This window comes from Oryctolagus cuniculus, chromosome 19 (genome assembly GCF_964237555.1).
Source record: "Oryctolagus cuniculus chromosome 19, mOryCun1.1, whole genome shotgun sequence".
Lineage (NCBI taxonomy): Eukaryota > Metazoa > Chordata > Mammalia > Lagomorpha > Leporidae > Oryctolagus > Oryctolagus cuniculus.
The window spans coordinates 42017102-42036935 of record NC_091450.1 but is presented as its reverse complement, the minus strand read 5'-3'; the positions used below and the strand labels follow the sequence as shown (position 1 = coordinate 42036935).

At 43.1% G+C, this 19834-nt stretch overlaps 2 protein-coding genes and 1 pseudogene across 2 annotated transcripts in view; 1 reads left to right on the top strand and 2 right to left on the bottom strand.

The window, feature by feature from the left end:
• The window catches only part of TRIM4 (tripartite motif containing 4), a 219293-nt gene that overhangs the window by 157371 nt on the left and 42088 nt on the right, over positions 1-19834 (top strand). The gene's annotated exons all lie outside the window — the stretch shown is intronic.
• LOC138846890 (protein FAM210B, mitochondrial pseudogene) lies at positions 5734-11915 on the bottom strand (annotated as a pseudogene).
• Positions 15338-19822, bottom strand: LOC100351297 (vomeronasal type-2 receptor 116-like). The gene has a single exon (XM_070064404.1). The coding sequence runs from the start codon at positions 18206-18208 to the stop codon at positions 17303-17305; it is 906 nt and encodes a 301-aa protein (XP_069920505.1). The 5' UTR covers positions 18209-19822; the 3' UTR covers positions 15338-17302.

Sequence of the window (19834 nt, the reverse complement as noted above, 5' to 3'; positions counted from 1 at the left end):
GCTGGTGAGGCAGCAAGTCTGGAGTCACTCCTAAGTGTTAGCCCTTCTCAGAAGATATATAGTGCCTTTCTTTTCCTTTTCATTCACTCTCTTCCTCATTCCCTTCTGGAATAATTCAATCTTAAAGCCATCAGGCAGGGCACCACCCAGGTTATGCCCACATGTGTGGCAGAGTAATTCATGTTGGCTCCATGTTAGAGCTCACCCAGTGTGGGAAAGGTATCCAAGTAGAGGGTAGTTTTGAGAATTAAATGAGAAAAAGTACATACTCTGCTTAGAATAGCTCATTGCATAGAATGAACGTTGGCTGCTATAACTACATTGTTCTTAAGAGGAAAATGTGATTTTAATCTCACACTACACAAAGGTATTGAAAGAATATTTTGTTCATGTTGTTCACAGACATATAAATGCAAATCCTCAGATATTTTCCAATGTAGCAAACAAGACACTGTGGTCTGTTGTTAAGGATTTCCACTGTTTTTATATGGCATATTGAATTCTTTGTTTCTATTACTTCAGATTGATTTTTCATTAATATATCTATCTTCTGGTAGAATTTCTCATCCAGGTTATGTATGGTATTGGTCCTTTTGGGGCTGTCTTACTTCACTAAGTATGATGTTTTCTAGACTCATCCATTTTCTTGTACAGGACCAGATTTCATTTTTTATGAAGATTTATTTTTATTGAAAGTGTAGAAGAGAGAGAGACAGTGACTCGACTGAGAATTAGAGAGAAGGATCCAGCTTCCATCTGCTGATTCACTTTCCAGATGGCCGCAGTGGCCAGAGCTGCGCTGATCCGAAGCCAGGAGCCAGGAGCTTCTTCCAGGTCTCCCATGCGGTTTAGGGGCCTAAGGACTTGGGCCATCTTCTGCTCCTTTCCCAAGCCATAGCTGAGAGGTGGAACAGAGGTGGAGCAGGCAGATCTTGAACCGGTACCCATATGGGATGCCGGCGCTTCAGGCCAGGGTGTTAACCTGCTGTGACACAGTGCCAGCCCCCGGATTTCATTTTTTTTAGTCCTGTTTATCATTCCACAGAGTAAGTATCCCATAATTTCTTTTTCTAGGTATTTATTTATTTGAAAGAGGTACAGTTGGCAGAGGCAGAGAGAAAGAGAGAGAGACAGAGAGAGACCTTCCATCTGCGGGTGTATTCCCCAGATGGCCGCAAAGGCCGGAGCTATGCCAATCAAAAGCCAGGAGCCAAGAGCTTCCTCCGGGTCTCCCACGTGGGGCCCAAGCACTTGGGACATCTTCTACTGCTTTCTCAGGCCATAGCAGAGAGCTGGATTGGAAGTGGAGCAACCAGGACTACAACCAGGACCCATATGGCATGCTGGCACTGCAGATGGCGGCTTTTACCTGCTAAGCCACAGGACTCTCTGCCCCTTAATTTCTTTAACCACACTTGCATTGAGGGGGCATTTAGGTTGATTCCATCTCTTAGCTATTGTGAATAGCTGCAGTAAAGAAGAAGATGCAGATAACATTTATTTGCTGATTTCATTTCATTGGGGCAAATTCTGAGGGGTGGGATGCCTGGGTCATATGGTAGGACTATATTCAGATTTCTGTGGAATCTCCAAACTTCCTTCCATAGTCATCATACCAGTTTGCATTCCCACCAACAGTGGATATAGTACCTTTTCCCCAACATCCTTGCCAGCATTTATTGTTTGTTGATATCTGTACGAAAGCTGTCCTAACCAGAGTGAGGTGAAACCTCATTGTGGTTTTGGTTTGCATTTCCCTGATTGCTAGTGATCCTGAGCATGCATCTGTTGGCCATTGGGATTTCCTCTTTAGAAAAATGTCTGTTTAAGTCCTTGGTCCATCTCCTAACTGGGTTGTTCGTATTGTTGTTGTGGAGTTTCTTGTTCTCTTTTGATATTCTGGTTATTAATCTCTTATCAGTTGAATAGTTTGCAAATAATTTCTCCCATTCTGTTGGTTGCCTCTTCACTTTCCTGTTTCTTTTGGTGTACAGAAGCTTCTCAGTTTGAAGTAATCACATTTGTTAATTTTGGCTTTGACTTCCTGTGCCTCTGGGGTCTTTTCCAAGAAGTCTTTGCCTTTGCCAATGTTTTACAGGGTTTCCTCAATGTTCTCTAATAATTTGATGTTGTCGGGTCAGAGATTGAGATCTTTAATCCGTAATGAGTGGGTTTTTGTGTAAGGTGTAAGGTACGGGTTATGCTTCATACTTCTGCATGTGGAAATCCAGTTTTCCCAGCACCATTTGTTGAAGAGACTGTCCTTGCTCCAGGAATTGAGTTTCTCTCCTTAATCAAAGTTGGTTGTAGAAGTTTGAATTGATGTCTGGTGTTTCTATTTTGTTCTGCTGAACTAGCCATCAGTCCTTGTATCAGTACCAGGCTGTTTTGATTATGACTTCCCTGTAGTATGTCTTGAAAGCTGGTATTGTGATGCCTCTGGCTTTGGTTTTGTTGTGTAAAACTGTTTTAGCTATTGGAGTTCTTCTGTGTCCCATATGAATTTCAGCATCAATTTTCTAGATCTGTGATGATGTCTCTGGTATTTTGGTTGGCATTTCATTGAATCTGCTTTTAGAAGAATGGATATTTTGATGATATAGATTCTTCCAATCCATGAACATGGAAGATTTTTCCATTTGTTTTATCTTCTATTTTTTGTTTAACAAAACGTAATTCTCACCATAGAGCTTTTTCTTTTTTTAAATTTTTAAAAATTTATTGACAGAATTACACAGTATGAGAGAGAGAGACAGACAGCAAGGTCTTCCTTCTGTTAATTCACCCCCCAAATGGCCACTATAGCTGGAGCTACGCTAATCCAAAGCCAGGAGCTAGGTCCTTCCTCCTGCTCTCCCATGCGGGTTCAGGAGCCCAAGCACTTGGGCCATCCTCCATTGCCTTCCTGGGCCACAGCAAAGAGCTGGACTGGAAGAGGAGCAACCGGGACCAGAACCCGGCACCATTTTGGATGCCAGATCCACAGGCAGAACATTAGCCATGGAGGTGGCCCCTCTTTTTTTTGACAGCTAGAGTTACAGAGAGAGAGAGAGACAGAAAGAAAGGTCTTTCTTCCTTCCGTTGGTTCACCCCCCAAATGGCTGCTAAGGCTGGAGCTATGCTGATCTGAAACCAGGAGCGAGGAGCTTCTTCCAGATCTCCAACTTGGGTTGGGCACCCAAGCACTTGGGCCATCCTCCACTGACTTCTCAGGCTAGAGCATAGAGCTGGACTGGAAGAGGAGCAGCTGGGACAGGAAGCCAGCACTCATATGGGATGCTTGCGCCACAGGCAGAGGATAAACCAAGGGGGTCACTTTGCCAGCCCCAGACAATTTGAATTTTTCTTTCTCAATTTGTATATGTATGATTTTTTCTTGCCTAATGGCTCTGGCTAAAACTCCCAGGACTATATTGAATAGCAATTGTGAGAGTGGGCATCCCTGTCTGGTACCTGCTCTCATTGGAAATGCTTCCAAGCTTTCCCCATTCAATATGATGCTAGCTGTGGATTTGTCATGAATTGCCTTGATTGTGTTGAAGAATGTCCCTTCTATACCCAATTTACTTAGAGTTTTCATCATGAAAGGGTGTTGTATTTTGTCAAATGCTTTCTCTGCATGTGTTGAGAATATCATATGACTTTTGTTCAGCAGTTTGTTAATGTGATGAATCACATGGATTTATTTGTGAATATTGAACCATCCCTGCGTACCACTTGGTCTGGGTGTATGATCTTCTGATGTGTTGTTAGATTCTATTGGCTAGAATTTTCTTGAGGATTTTTGCATCTGTGTTCGTCAGGGAAATTGGTCTGTAATTCTCTTTCTCTGTTGCATCTTTTTCAGGTTTAGGAATTAAAGTGGTGCTGGTTTCATAGAAAGAATTTGTGAGGATTCCCTCCCTTTCAGTTGTTTTGAATAACTTGAGAAGTTTTGAGGTTCTTTTTTTTTTAAATAGCTGTTTTATTTCCTAGTTCCATAAAAACAATGAATACAAGCAGTCTGTACATCTTGCTGGTGAACTCCCACAGTAGTTACCTGGTCCTCCCCAGGTATTTTCAGTTATTGGTGTGGCCACAGGAGTCGGGGGGGGGGGGCTGGGGCCTGGGAGACGGTGATATGGCTGTTTGCTATTAGTCTTATTGCTTGTCCTTTGAGTCCACTCCCATTACTTCCGAGCTTGAGATTTAAGCCCTTAATCTGTAGACCTCTTGTAGGCTCTTTTTTTTTTTTTTTTTTTTTTTTTTTTTTTGCATAGGCATTCCCAGGGATCCAAAAGGGAAACTGGCAGACAGTGGTTAGGAGCCTGATGCTAACAAATCACTGCTTAAACACAGGATGGGAGGCAAAAGCTCTACCCAGTGCAAAAGCCATAGCCTGGTATGGGCACTGGCACTCTCAGCTGCAAGGTCCCTGGAATTAGATCCCAGAAAGGCATTCCAGGTTTACGTCATTAAACCTTCTGGCAATGGGCTAACTGGCTTAGAAAAAAAGAAAGTATTGTCCCATGTTAAAGATTTTGCAAATGAACTTGTCCCACACAAAATTAAGGTCAGTGACACGGACAGCTGGACGAAGTAAGGAACTGTCAGCAGTCAGATCTCAAGAGCAGGGCAGGTAAGTTTTCTGATCGCCACAGTGTAACCTGTAAAGGAACTAGGAGCCAGGAAGGCCAATGCAGCTCAGTCCTGCTTCTGGGAGTCTGGAGCGAGTGCCTGGCAGGGCTGGGAGGAGAGACTTAAATGATGTGGGCAGAATGGAAATTCCTCTTCCATCTGTCTGCTCCCGGCTCCTCCCAGAAGATGACTCAGTGGGTCTCTATGCTTGAATTTCTATTCTTAACACACACCCCCTCCCTAATGGGGTAAAGCTGGCTTGGTAGCCTATAATTACACCTGCCTGTTCCCCCTTCCTCTCCAGTTTGAATTATGTCATGGTTGCCTCCCAGTGCCAACAATGGGTGAATCTTCCTTTTTAGGAGGTAGTACAAAATCTTTCTGCATAATTAACTAAAAAAAGTGATACAGTGTAAACATTGATAGTTCTGGAATGTCGAGTTTGAGATAAAGTGGATTGTCTTGTTAGACCCTCGGAGTGAGGATGCTAACATGTCGAGAGGAACACCCCAAAGACTCAGACTCCAGACCAGCTGATGCAAAAGCAAGAGGATTTATTCAGCGTCTGCGCAGACGGGCCTCCTGAACTCGGGAGTCCAGAGAGCGCCCCCTGTACAAAGCCACACGGTTTATATACCCGCAGCAACCAATCAAAAGCACTATAGAGTCCATGCACACAGCAGTCCAATCCGCGAGCAGATCATGTGAAGGGCATGCGTCTTCTATCCAATCAGCTATGGGATCACATGGGAGGCATGCACCTCATCGCCATTTTGTTGTTTACTTCTTTAGTAGTTCCTTTCCCTGCCAGCGCCATCTTGTTCACCCTGAGGGGGGACGACGTCTCGCTCCCTTTGTTCCCCTTGTGGGAGAGCGGTGTCCCGCTTCCCACACCGTTATTTGAGTATTAGGAGGTATACAAACTGGGTTAGGTCTTAGCACAGCCAGGCACAAGTGTCGCAGCTAGCTAAGCATAGGGTCCCTTATTTTATAACTGCACCTAATTTTAGCTTTGGGGGAAAAAGTTTAGGGCTGTAATTTTAAACTTTAATTTTTATTTGGGGCAAAGGAGACTTCTTGTTTTTAATGGTACTGGCTTAGGTCACTCCATCTTGGTTTGATTTTTAAGGTTCTTCAGTCTAAGAAAAGCTAAGATCACCTTAGCTTTCTGTATGTGTGGTACCCAGACTGCTCTGTGAAGGCAGGCATAGGAGCCACGTGCTGCCATTACTCTTGGCAGGGTTCCCATGTTTCCCTAAACAGGCAAACAATGCTGATCGCTGGTAGCGAGGTTGCTGGAAAACCATCAGATAGGGCCTTACGTCCAGATTGGAAAGTGTTTCTAGAAACACTTGTGTTTCTTTACTTGAAACAAGTGTAATGAATGTGATGGTGCTAATTTGGATCCCGATTGCATACTGTTAAGTTTCACTTCATTCACTGTAGCACTGGCAGCTGTTTTGCAGAATACTGCATATTAAACTGCAGGCAGCTGACAAACATCAGATGAAGGGGAACCTTTACCTTAATCAACTCATTTGCTTAAGGATTTGAGCAAGGATCAGCCCCTTGGGGCTTTTGCAGGGGCCCCTGACCAATGATGTCCCAAAAGGAACATCTCTTAGGCTTTGAGTTGAGATGTTGGCTCATCTGCGATGTCTTGCTGACATTTAAAATTATATATGCAAGCCGTAGGATAGGAAGCATTAACAAAACTTATGAAGCAAAAAATATAATACAAATCCTGACTTTTGCTGGCAAAGGTAAAATTCATGGGAACACAATTATAGCTCTGTCCCCGCCCTCACCCTATAATGCTAAAACTTATCAAAACTGTCATTTAAAAGGAAGGTTTTCAGTGCTCCCTACTGAAAAGCTCATTAAGGTTTTGCAGCTGGAGGTTTAAAAAATCCTACTTTTCGAAAATATCTGACAATGAAGGGCACAGAGACTAAGGTGATGCTGATTCTCACAGACGCGAACAGCTTGTGTACTGCGTAGGCCACCACGAAAGTGCGCGTGCCTGCTGCCATTTTGGACTGGACCAGCGACTCTTTAAATCCGAGTTTAAGCAGGATTGCAGACATGTCCACACCGCTTGAAACCACCGTGTAGAACAAGCCCAGGGAGATGAGCGAGATCCCAACGTGCAGTGACACGCCAACAGCTCCGTACTGCTGGAAGATCTTTCGCAGCTGCTGTGCCTTGCTTTGCTTGCTACCTCCTGTGCTGCCCACAGCGCTGCCTGGGACCGCGGTCACTCTCCTGGGGTCCTGCGCCCGCGGCAGTGCCCGCGGGCCGAGCGCAGCAGCCCGTCGCCTGGCCCCCGGCCCGGGCCGGAGCGGGGCCAGAGCCAGAGGCGGCGGGGCGCGGGGTGCAAGGGGTGCATGGGGCTGGGCGCGGAAGAGCCAGGTGTCGCGAGGCCGAACCCGGGCGCCCACCCTGGCCGCCGGGCCTAGCAGCGCCAGCAGCCCGGCCAGGCGCTTCGGCCTGACCCGCAGACCCGAGAGGGCGAGGTTAGTTCTTTAAATGTCTGGTAGAATTCAGCAGTGAAGCTTCTGGTCCCAGGTTCTCTTTGTTGGGAGGGTCCTTATTACTAATCAGTTTCCGTCTTGTGTATGAGTCTGTTTAGGTTTTCTATTTCTTAATGGCTAAATTAAGGTAGTTTTTATGTGTCCAGGTAGCAATCCATTTCTGCTAGGTTTTCCAGTTTCTTGATGTAAGCACCTGCTGCTGTAAACTTTCCTCTTAACACTGTTCTTGCTGTATCCCATAAGCTTTGATTTGTTGTGTTGTCATCTTCATTTGTTTCCAGAAAGCCTTCTTGTATGACCCACTGATCATTCAGGAGCATGTTGTTCCGTCTCCATGTGTTTGCATGTGTTCTGGAGACTCCTGAGTTGCTGATTTCCAGCTTCATTCCGTTGTGGTCCGAGAAGATGCATAGTATGATCTTGATTTTTTGAATTTGCTGGGACTTGCTTTATGGCCTAGTATGTGGTCAATCCTAGAGAAGGTTCCATGTACTGCTAGAAGAATGTGTATTCTCTAAGTGTAGGATGAAAAGTTCTGTAGATATCTGTTAGGTCTATTTGGTCTATGTGTTGATTAAATCTGCCGTTGATTTCTTTTTTTTTTTTTTTTGGTCTGGTTGATCTGTCCATTGCTGACAGTGGAGTATTAAAGTCCTTCAATACTATTGTATTGGAGTCTAAGTCTCCCTTTAAATCCCTTAACATATCTTTTAAAAAGCCAGGTGCCTTGTAATTAGGTAACTATTTTAGAATAGTTACATCTTCCTGTTTAATTGATACCTTAATCATTATATAGTGCCTCTCTTTTTCTCTCTTAACAGTTTTTTTGTTAAAGTTTATTTGTCTGATAGTAAGATGGCTGGCTATACCAGCTCTTTTTTGGTTTCTGTTGGCATGGAACTTCTTTTTCAATCCTCCTCTTTCAGTCTGCATGCATCTTTGTTGGTAAAACGTGTTTCTTACAGGCTGCAAATAGAACGGTTTTGTTTTTTAATCCCTTCAGCCAGTCTGTGCCTTTTAACTTGGAAGTTGAAGGTCATCAAAGAAGGAGGTACCTTTCTCTGAAGGAAGGAGAGAGCCTCCACTTTGACTATGACCTTGTCTAAATAAGATAAGAGTCGGTGAACTCAAAAGGCTTCCATAGCCTTGGCAACTCATGACTGGAGCCTAGGGAGATTACTGATGCCATAAAGAAGAGTGTCAAATTGTTAAGTCAACAGCAGGAGTCACTGTGCACTTATCCTCATGTAGGATCTCTGTCCTTAATGTGCCTTACATTGTGATTTAATGCTATAATTAGTACTCAAACAGTATTTTTCACTTTGTGTTTTTATGTGGGTGCAAACTGTTGAAATCTTTACTTAATATATACTAAACTGATCTTCTGTATGTAAGAGAAATGAAAATGAATCTTTTTTTTTTTTTTGACAGGCAGAGTGGACAGTAAGAGAGAGAGACAGAGAGAAAGGTCTTCCTTTGCCGTTGGTTCACCCTGCAATGGCCGCTGCGGCTGGCGCACCGCACTGATCCGATGGCAGGAGCAAGGAGCCAGGTGCTTTTCCTGGTCTCCCATGAGGTGCAGGGCCCAAGCACCTGGGCCATCCTCCACTGCACTCCCTGGGCACAGCAGAGGGCTGGCCTGGAAGGGGGCAACCGGGACAGAATCCGGCGCCCCGACCGGGACTAGAACCTGGTGTGCGATTAGCCTAGTGAGCCGCAGCGCCGGCTGAAAATGAATCTTGATGTGAATGGAAGGGGAGAGGGAGCGGGAAAGGGGAGGGTTTCGGGAGGGAGGGAAGTTAAGGGGGGGGGGAGCCATTGTAATCCATAAACTGTACTTTGGAAATTTATATTCATTAAATAAAAGTTAAAAAGAAACTTGGAAGTGGAGACCATTTATATTCAATGTGGGTATTGATAAGTAATGACTTTGCCCTGCCATTTTCCAAAGATATTCCTAATTTATACTTTGAACTCCCTTTGTTCTTTTACTGAGGGATTTTCTTCCTTTACCTTCTTTCATATTGATCACCATGTTTCTGTGTGTAACACATCCTTAAGCATCTTTTGCAAGGCTGGATGACAGGTGACAAATTCTTTCAATTTCTGTTTGTAATGGAAGTTACTTATTTCACCTTCATTCACCAATGAGAGCTTAGCAGGGTGTAATATTCTAGGATGACTTTTTTTCTCTCTTAGGACTTGAGCTATATCTCGCCATTCTCCCCTAGCCAGCAGGGTTTCTAATGAGAATTATGCTGTGAATTTAATTAGAGATCCTTGAAAGTAATCTGGCATTTTTTGTGCATATTTTAGAATCTATTCTTTTTTTAACTTGTATTTAATAAATATGAATTTCCATAGTACAACTTTTGGATTATAGGGGCTTTTCCCCACCGATAACCTCCCTCCTATCTGCAACCATCCCATCTCCCACTCCCTCTCCCATCCCATTCTTCATCAAGATTCATTTTCTATTAGCTTTATATACAGAAGATCAACTTAGTATATACTAAGTAAAGATTTCAACAGTTTGCACCCACACAGAAGCACAAGGTGTAAAGTACTGTTTGAGTACTAGTTATACTGTTAATTCACATAGTACAACACATTAAGGACAGAGCTCCTACATGGGGAGTAAGTGCACAGTGACTCCTGTTGTTGATTTAACAATTGACACTCTTAGTTATGACGTCTTTACGTTTCACTATGCTAGTTTGATTACAACGTGTCATGGCAAGGTTGTTTCCTGGTCACGTCTATTGGGAATTCTGTGTGCTTCCTGTACTTGGACAACCCTTTCTTTCTCCAAACCTGGGAAGTTTCATGCTATTATGTCACTAAAAGGGCCTTCTATGACTTTCTGTTTCTCCACACATTCTGGAACTCCTAGAACCCATATATACATATATATATATATATATATATATATATATATATATTATATACATATATATATATATTCCTTTAGTATCCTGTAGATTCCCAATAGTGTTTTTAGATTTCTAATTTTCTCTTTGCTTTGACTGTGTACTTCCTTTGCTGTGTCTTCTAAGTCCAATATTCTCTCTTCTCACCAATTAAGGCTCTGCACTGCATTTTTATTTGTTCTGCTGAATTCTTCATTTCTTTTTTATTTCTCTTTAAGATCTCTATTTCATGTTCTATTGAATTCTTCATTTCATTTTGATTCCTCATGAAGACCCCAATGTCATTGGAGAAATTTTCTTTCATGTCCTGCATGAATTTCAGTAGTTCATGCATTTGCTTTTGATCACTTCTGTGTAATCTTATGATCACTTTTTTGTGAAGATGCCAAGGCGACTTCAGCTATCTGAAAGGTCCCAGCAGGAGGTCTGTTTCTGCAGGGCATGAGCACGAAAAGCTGCGGTCCTCTTGGTGGTTTTAGAGTTATTGATACAAAAAAGCCAGTTTCCTGGTGATCTTGCTGATGATTCTTTATTCTTGGAAATCTATGAGAAACGGACTCTGCTCAAAATTACCCCACTGATGGTTGGGCTGGTTGGTAGACTAGATCCTCCTAGAGTAATTCCACCCCTTGTGATGCTTCAGTTATCTGCAAAAAACCCCAGAGGAAACTGCAAACTGTAGGGTATATGGAATGCAGTCAGACCTGAACTAGGGATATGAAGGACCTTGGAGATCTTTGGTCTCCTGCTATAATCCACATGAGAGCATGTCTTAACATAGACTAGTGACTTGTAAATACCTTAGACTGTGTGGCCTGATGGAAAGAACAAAAAGTCATTACCAAAATCAGTGAGTGAGTCTTAAATGAGCTACTAGAACCAATAATAGTGAAGGGTTATGGAAAGGACTCCTGTAATGAATGGGTTGTTTGAGCTGGGTGTTAATGGTTGCAAGTAGAAAAAAACTAAAAGGTCAGTGTTCCAATCTTCATATCAGTTGTTACAAGCAGATGCTCTGATTCTTTGCAAAATAACCACTGTGTTTTTTCTAATCAATTATTAAATAATTTAGCATCACTTTGAATCTCTGATCTATTGTATCTCATATATCAAGTAAATCTATAAAGTTTTTATATGGCTATGGTAATTGGGATTAGGAAGGGTTTAATTTTTTTTATAGGTAAAGTGGACAGTGAGACAGAGAGACAGAGAGAAAGGTTTTCCTTTTTGTCCGTTAGTTCACCCTCCAATGGCCACTGTGGCCAGTGCACCGCGCTGATCTAAAGCCAGGAGCCAGGTGCTTCTCCTGGTCTCCCATGCGGGTGCAGGGCACATGGACTTGGGCCATCCTCCACTGCACTCCAGGACCACAGCAGAGGGCTGGACTGGAAGAGGAGAAACCAGGACAGAATCTGGCGCCCCGACCGGGACTAGAACCCTGTGTGCTGGTGCCGCAGGGGGAGGATTAGCCTATTGGCCGTGGCGCCGGCCAGGGAGGGTTTACATGTAATAGGAGATCAATGGTTTGAAGTGGATGGGAAACAGACTTTGTTATGTTAAGGAAGAATCATTAAGTCTGTAAGGGTCATGCAGGAGTAGACATTTACAAAATTTATGAGAACAGTAAAGAATGTATAAGATGAACAGTGGATACAACTTAAGGTATAAAAAAGTCTGGTGCTCTCTCATCAGAGCCATGCCATCAGCCTTGCTGTGAGCGTGTCTCTCATTCCTCCCAACCCCGATGCCTCCTGCACCTTCGGGAGCCCCTGGACCTACTGGAGCTGCACTCCGGAATTTTTAGTTCCACTTCTTGCATTTCATCTATCATCATCTTCACAATCTAGTATATAAGTGTCATGTTCTTTTGGGAGCATCATGTTATGTTGTCTTCCTTATTCTTGTTTCTTTATTGGTGCATTTGTTGTGTGGAGCTACCTATTGGTTTCTTCTCCTTCTCCTTCTTCTTCTTCTTCCTTCTTCTTCCTTTTTCCTCCTCCTCCTCCTCCTCCTATTCTTCTTCTTCTTCTTTCTTCTTCTTCTTCTTCTTCTTCTTCTTCTTCTTCTTCTTCTTCTTCTTCTTCTTCTTCTTCTTCTTCCTTCTTCTTCTTCTTTCTTCTTTCTTCTTCTTCTTTCTTTCTTTCTTCTTCTTCTTCTTCTTCTTCTTCTTCTTCTTCTTCTTCTTCTTCTTCTTCTTCCTTCTTCCTTCTTCTTCTTCTTCCTTCTTCTTCTTCTTCCTTCTTCCTTTCTTCTTCTTCCTTCTTCTTCCTTCTTTTTCCTTTCTTTCTTTCTTTCTTTCTTTCTTTCTTTCTTTCTTTCTTTCTTTCTTTCTTTCTTTCTTTCTTCTTCTTTCTTTTTTTTTGACAGGCAGAGTGGACAGTGAGAGAGAGAGACAGAGAGAAAGGTCTTCCTTTGCCGTTGGTTCACCTTCCAATGGCCGCCGCGGCTGGCGCGCTGTGGCCGGCGCACCGCGCTGATCCGATGGCAGGAGCCAGGAGCCAGGAGCCAGGTGCTTTTCCTGGTCTCCCATGGGGTGCAGGGCCCAAGCACCTGGGCCATCCTCCACTGCACTCCCTGGCCACAGCAGAGGGCTGGCCTGGAAGGGGGCAACCGGGACAGAATCCGGCGCCCCAACCGGGACTAGAACCCGGTGTGCCAGCGCCACTAGCGGAGGATTAGCCTAGTGAGCCGTGGCGCCAGCCTCTTCTTTCTTTTTCTTTCTTCTTTCTTTTTTTTTCTTTCTTTCTTCCTTCCTTCCTTCCTTCCTTCCTTCCTTCCTTCCTTCCTTCCTTCTTCCTTCTTCCTTCTTCCTTCTTCCTTCTTCCTTCTTCTTTCTTCTTCTTCCTTCTTCCTTCTTCTTCCTTCTTCTTCCTTCCTTCTTCTTCTTTCTTCTCCTCCTCTTCCTCCTCCTCCTTCTTCTTTGCTGTGGCAACTTTTATTGTGTGCTGTGACTTTGTAGATAAATGGAATAATGTGTACCTTCAGGAATCTCTAGAGCCTTGTAATGGATGAGGTCAGGAATTCTGTTCCTTTCTCCAGATAAGAGAAGAGTGTGCCTAAGGTGACACACCCAGGTTTGTCCTGTTGAGTCTTCTCTCTCTGTGTCTCTATCTCTCTCTCTCTGACTCTATCTCTTTTTCACATAAGGGAAGGATGTTCTGCTTATCTGATCTCTTCACCTCAGTGGAGACCAGTGCCTGATGCTAGCCCCAGTGGGTATAATGTTCATATGCTTGGTCTCAAAGAACACACAAAGGATCTGTGCTATCCTCAGTGTAAGTACAGATTCCGCAGCTATGTCTCTCACTGGGTATCCAGGAACCCCTGCATTTGTGGAATCTCACACTGAGACTGCTCAAAGTCCCAGCCGCAGCATGAGTGCTCCCACACACCCTGTTGTTTTCACAGTCCGGGTTCAGAAACTTCAACAGTCACAAGCACCCTGCCCCTTGTATTTCTCCCCACCAGTCAGGAGTCCCACTTGGCTGGTTGCCGGGTAGAGTCACAAGCTGGCACTGCTTTTATGTATGTCTCTTAGGCTAGAGCAGTAAATTCCTCCCTACTCTGCCATCTTGGAAACTCTCCCAAGATTTTTTCTAAAACAATTTAAAATAAGCCAAACCATGAGAAACTTTGTAAAGATAAACATGTATTGACAAAGAGCCACAATGAAGAACATGTTCTAGCAGCTATTAGTACATGCTTGTTTTGTTATTGCTGAATTTCTTGAGTTCTTTATAGATTCTTTATATTAATCCTGTATGAGTTGCATAGTTTGCAGATACTTTCTCCCACTCTTGGTTGCCTCCTGACTTTGCTGAGCATTTCATGTGCAGTGCAGGAGCTTCTTAGCTTCAGTAATCCTATTTATCTATTTTTGTTTTGATTGCTTGCACTTCTGCTGACTTGTCCATGAAGTCTTTGCCTATGCCGATGTGTTCAAGAGTTTCCTAAATGTTTTCCCCTAGTAATTTGATGGTATCAAGTCATAGATTTAGATCCTTGATCATTTTGAGTTGATTTTTGTATAAAGTATAAGGCAGGGGATTTGTTTCTCATGCTTCTGCATGCATAGATTTTCCCACACCATTTGTTGAAGAGATTGTCCTTCAGGGATTGATTTTAGCTCCTTTATCAAAGATTAGTTGGTTGTAGATATGTGGATTGATTTTGGGATTTTCTATTCCGTTCCATTGGGACATGCCAATATTTGCCAGTACCAGGCTGTTTTGGTGATCACTGTAGTATGTAGTATGTCTTGTAGTATGTCTTGAGAACTGATGTGCTGTGTCCACCTTTGTTTCTGTTGTATAAGATTGCTTTGGCTTTTTAAAGCCTCTTGTGTTTCCATATGAATTTTAGTATCGTTTTTTCTCCACCTGAGAAGAATATCATTGGTATTTTGATTGGGATCATTGAATCTGCAAATTATATAGAAATTTTGATATACATATTTTCAGTCCAAGAACATGGATGATTTTTCTCTTTTTTTCTTTCTTCTTCCTTTTTTTCTTTAATGCTTTATAATTTTTATTTTTCCAAAAGATTTGTTTATTTAGTAGAAAGACAGTGTTAGAGAGGTAGAGACAGAGAGAGAGGTCCTCCATCTGCAATGGCCACAATGACCGGAACTGCGCAGATCCAAACCCAGGAGCCAGGAGTGTCTTCCAGGTCTCCCACATGAGTGCAGGAGCCCAAGAGCTTTGGCCATCTTCTACTGCTTTCCCAGGCCATAACAGAGAGCTGGGTTGGAAGAGGAGCTTCCAGGACTAGAACCGGTGCCTATATGTGATGCCACTGGTTCAGGTCAGGACTTATACCCTCTGCACCACAGCACCAGCCTATAATTTTTATTGTAGAGATCTTCCATTCACTTCCTTGCTAATTTTATTCCAAAGTTTGTAATTATTTTGTAGCTATTTTTAATGAAATTGATATTAGAAGTTATTTCTCGAGCGGCGCCATGGCTCACTATGCTAATCCTCCACCTTGCGGTGCCGGCACACCGGGTTCTAGTCCTGGTTGGGGTGCTGATTCTGTCCCAGTTGCCCCTCTTCCAGGCCAGCTCTCTGCTGTGGCCAGGGAGTGCAGTGGAGGATGGCCCAAGTGCTTGGGCCCTGCACCCCATGGGAGACCAGGAGAAGTACCTGGCTCCTGCCATCGGATCAGCGCCATGCGCTGGCCACAGCGTGCCGGCCATGGTGCCATTGGAGGGTGAACCAACGGCAAAGGAAGACCTTTCTCTCTGTCTCTCTCTCTGTCACTGTCCACTCTGCCTGTCAAAAAAAAAAGTTATTTCTCAGCCATGGCATTTTCTGTGTTTACAAAGGCTATTGATTTTTGCCTGTTAATTTTGTATCCTGCTACTTTACCAAAGACTTTGTGAGTTCCAATAGTCTCTTAGTGGAGTGGAGTATTTTTTTTCCTATGTGTAGAATCATGTCATCTGAAAACAGGAATAACTTGACTTCCTCCTTTTTATTTTGTATGCCTTTGATTTATTTTTCTTTCTTAATAGCTTGGCTAAAACTTGAGAGTGGGCATCCTGTCTGTTTCTGGTCTCAGTGGGATTGCTTCCAACTTTTCACCATCAATATGATGCTGGTGGTTTGCTTGTGTAATACCTAGGTTGTGTTGAGGAATGTTCCTTCTATACCCAATTTGCTTATGGTTTTTATCATGAAAGGACGTGGTATTTCTCTCATGTATTTTTTAAATCTTTGTTTATATTTATGGTTGAAAGGTTGACTACAATATGTTGAACTGAACATCTTTTGTGGTCATGTTTATTTGGAGTTCTGTGAGCTTCCTGTATGTGGATGTGCCTCGCTTTCTGCAAATTTGGGAAGTTTTCTGTTATCATTTCCTAAATACGCCTTTTTAAGTCATCCTCTCTTTGTATACACTCAGGAACTCCAAAGACCCAAATGTTGAGTCATTTGATAGTATCCCATAAATCTCAAGCAGTGTTTTTATATTTTGATTTATTTTTCTTTGTTATGGTCTGAATAATATATTTCCAACGATTTGTCTTCTAGGTCAGATATTCCTTTTTCTGCCTCATCAAGTCTATTGTTAAGGCTTTTACTGTATTTTCAAGGTGTATGTATTTATTGGAAAATCAGAGTTGCAGAGACAGAGAGAGAGAGAGAGATTGAGAGGCAGACAGAAAGTACTTCCATCCACTGGTTCACTGAGCTGGGACTTGAACCACCACCCATATGGGATGACAGCACTACAAATCTGTTGCTAAGGCTTTCTCATGTATTTTTCAAGATTTATTTAGTTAGTTAGTTAGTTATTTGAAAGGCAGGGTTATAGAGAGGTAGAGACAGAGAGAGAGAAAGATCTTCCATTCGCTGGCTCAGGCCCAAATGGCTACAACAGCTAGAGCTGCACCAATCTCAAGACTTCACTGGGTTTCCCACACAGGAGCAGGAGCCCAAGGACTTGGGCCATCTTCCCCTGCTTTGCCAGGCCAAAGCAGAGGGCTGGATCAGAAGTGAAGCAGTTGGGACTTGAACTAGCACCATATGGGATGCTGGCACTACAGGTGGTGGCTTGCCCACTATGCCACAGCGCCAGCCCCATGAATTCATCATTTCTAATGTTACACTTTGATTTCTCTTCAAAATCTCAGTCTCAGGGCATAATTTTTCATCCACGTCATGTATAGAGTTCTGTAACATAGTTTTGCTTCTCATTGCTTCTGAGTAATCCTATGATCATTGGTTGAATTGCTTTTCAGGTGTTTCATCAATCTCTTTTTCTTCACATTCTAATATTGAAATGTTGTTGTGTTCCTTTGGGGAAGTCATGTTGTCTTCTTATTCTTGTTTCTTGAATTTCTGTGTTTATTTTTAGACATTTGTGTAAAATCGTGTTGGTTATCTCCTCTGATAAATTTTATCTTGAACTGTGTCTTAGTGGGCATCTGCTCTTCCAGTGAATACCCAGAGATGTGTGCTGGGTGTGGCCAGGGGACTGTGGTCAGTGCCTCTGATGGCTCGGGAACTAGAGTGACACTCCAGTTGGACCTGGTAGATCTCCTTTATTGTCAGCAGGGGCATCCGACTTCCTCTGTAGAATTTCCACTGCAAACATCTCCAACTGCACCTGGGAATTCATTTCTTTCACTTTGCTTCTGCTATTTTCCCTAGTTTAAGAGCAGCATCTCTTGGCATCTCGAAATGTTCATTGGAATCATTATACTGCTTCTTTTTATCGAGACTTTGCTTTACTTCTTGATCCTGGCAGGATATTCCTCTCTGACTTGAGAAGAATAAAATAGCACTTGGGGGCAAAAATGCATACAAGTAACCCAGCACTGGAAGCCAAGATGGAAAAGACCTCCACAGCCACCATGAACTTCCCTTTGGTGCTGTTATACACAGGGAGGAATGCAATCCAAACGCTGCAGAACACCAGCATACTGAAGGTCAAGAACTTGGCTTCATTGAACGTGTCTGGCAGGCTCCTGGCCAGGAAGGCCAAAGTGAAGCTCCCCATAGCCAAGGAGCCCAAGTAGCCCAAGAAAATGTAGAACATAATCACAGAGCCCTTGTTGCAAACCATGATAAGGAGAGTAGGCTCAGAATTTGTGTCGGTGTCAATGAAAGGGGGAGCGATTACCATCCAGACAACACCGAAAGTCACTTGAACGAGTGAGCAGAGGGGAATGATAGAATTGGGTGCCCCTGATAGCAACCATTGCCTCATCTTCATCCCTGGCATTGTGGACTTGAAAGCCAGTACCACCGTGACGGTTTTAGCCAGAACAGTAGAAACAGCCACAGTAAATAACACTCCAAATGTCATTTGTTGGAGGATGCAGGTGGCAGTGTTGGGTTGGCCAATGAAGAGCAGGGGGCAGAGGAAGCACAAGATGAGGGACAGGAGCAGAATGTAGCTAAGAGTTCGGTTGTTAGCCTTGACTATGGGAGTGTCTCTGTGCTTCACAAAGACTCCAAGAACCACAGCTGTGAGGATAGACAGGGAAAGAGCTGCACAGGCAAGCACCATCCCCACAGGATCTTCATATGCCAAGAAAGTTACAACCTTTGGCAGGCAGTGATCTCTTTTGCTGTTTGGGTATTGGTCATCTAGACACTTGATGCATTGCTTCATATCTGGAAGAAAAGCAAAGTGCCATGATCTTGGGTTCCAGAATTCTGTAGAACTCTCAGAATTTGCTCAATGGCTGAGTTGCTGTAATTAGACGACAAATACAGGAATGTTCCAGAGAGGGAAACTACAAGTTCAATGATGTTTATTTTTTGTTGGCATATCAAGGACCAAAGAGCTCTAATATCACATCTTTTTTCATATTTCAAATGTAAGGCATTAGATTTTTCTTACAAACACAACTTGTACTCAGTATCATTCAAATATCACTATTAGGACATATCCTAGATTCAGTTACTCAAAGCCAAGTATGCATTGATAACCTGAGGCGTAACCAGAAAATTTCCCACTCCTGCAGGTATAGAGATGACTGAGACTTCACTCTAAGCTTCCCAGCCAGATTCCAATCTGCCTTCTTCCATCTGCCCTCTTCATGGTCTCATTATGTTTCTTGTTTAATCCTGTCTAGGATTTGTCAATAGAAAGAAAAATAGGGAAGAGTCCATCTGCTTGGTCTTTTCAGAAGTGGCAGTCTATGAGCACTGCATGTAAATTATTTAATAGATTTCTATCCATTCATTTACGTTTCTATGGACTGCTTAAGTGCTCTTCTTCCTTGAGATATTTGGTCAATATCAATATTCATTTTTTTCAGTTAGATACTCCCTAGGTCATTACACTTACTGCACTTGGATCGTGACCCTTGCCATGTAGCCTGAAATTTTTCATCACGTTTTTTCCTCTCCTTGCTTTAGAACTCTAGGAGCAGGGTCTCTTAAAGCAGCTGGATAACTCTAATGTCTCCTCAGCACATTCCACAGTGGCTGACTCATAGCAGTAGTACAGGATGTTTATTCATTTGTTCAACTGTGGAGCTTATTTCTGAATGCTTTGTGTCATGAATGGTGCTAGATGCTAGAGACATGAAGTTGAGTAGGATTCAAACCTTCAGTGTTCAGAGTGTAATTGAAACGGATGTGTACATTAAACCCTAGAAACTCATAATACTGTGTAGTACGTTCTATGGTAGAAATAAATGCAGGTCACTCAGATTTGATCCTTCAAAATATTTTCTTGAAAAGGTAATTCTGAGGGCCAAAAAGAGAGTAGGTACAAGCAAGCTGAAAGGAAGAGTATCCTTCTCTGGGGAGGGTTGTTAATTTTTAATGAAATGACAGAAGAATTGAAAGAAGGGCTGAATTTTCAGTCTATTCCAGTTCCTCATTTTTTTGGACAAATGGGAATGTAAGCGGGAGGAGGAGGTGGGAATTCCTCTGAATCTATACCTGTGTCATTGGAAATCTCCCTCTCTGGGCAGGGCGTACAGTCAAAACAGCAGGCAGCCTTTCCCTCCTGAGGACTTTGCCTGAATCCAGGGCCACAGTTCTTGCTGCACAAAGAGCGAGGAGTCTGAAAGAATCAGACTTGTTAACCATCTCAAATATGGTCCAGTCTGTGGATAAGCAGATGTTTCCGACAGTACCTACAAGTCTCATTTACAGAAAAAGAGAATAGAGCAGTGGTCACTAGAGGCTAGACAGGGTGGCTGTGGGAGGATGACAGGCTACCAGAATACTCTTAGATGAGAAGAGTAAGTTCTGGTGTTGTGGTGCAAAGTAGGGGGACCAC

Excerpts from the sequence above, each read along its gene's own strand:
- LOC100351297 (XM_070064404.1), bottom strand. The coding sequence starts at position 18,208 with ATGAAGCAATGCATCAAGTGTCTAGATGACCAATACCCAAACAGCAAA.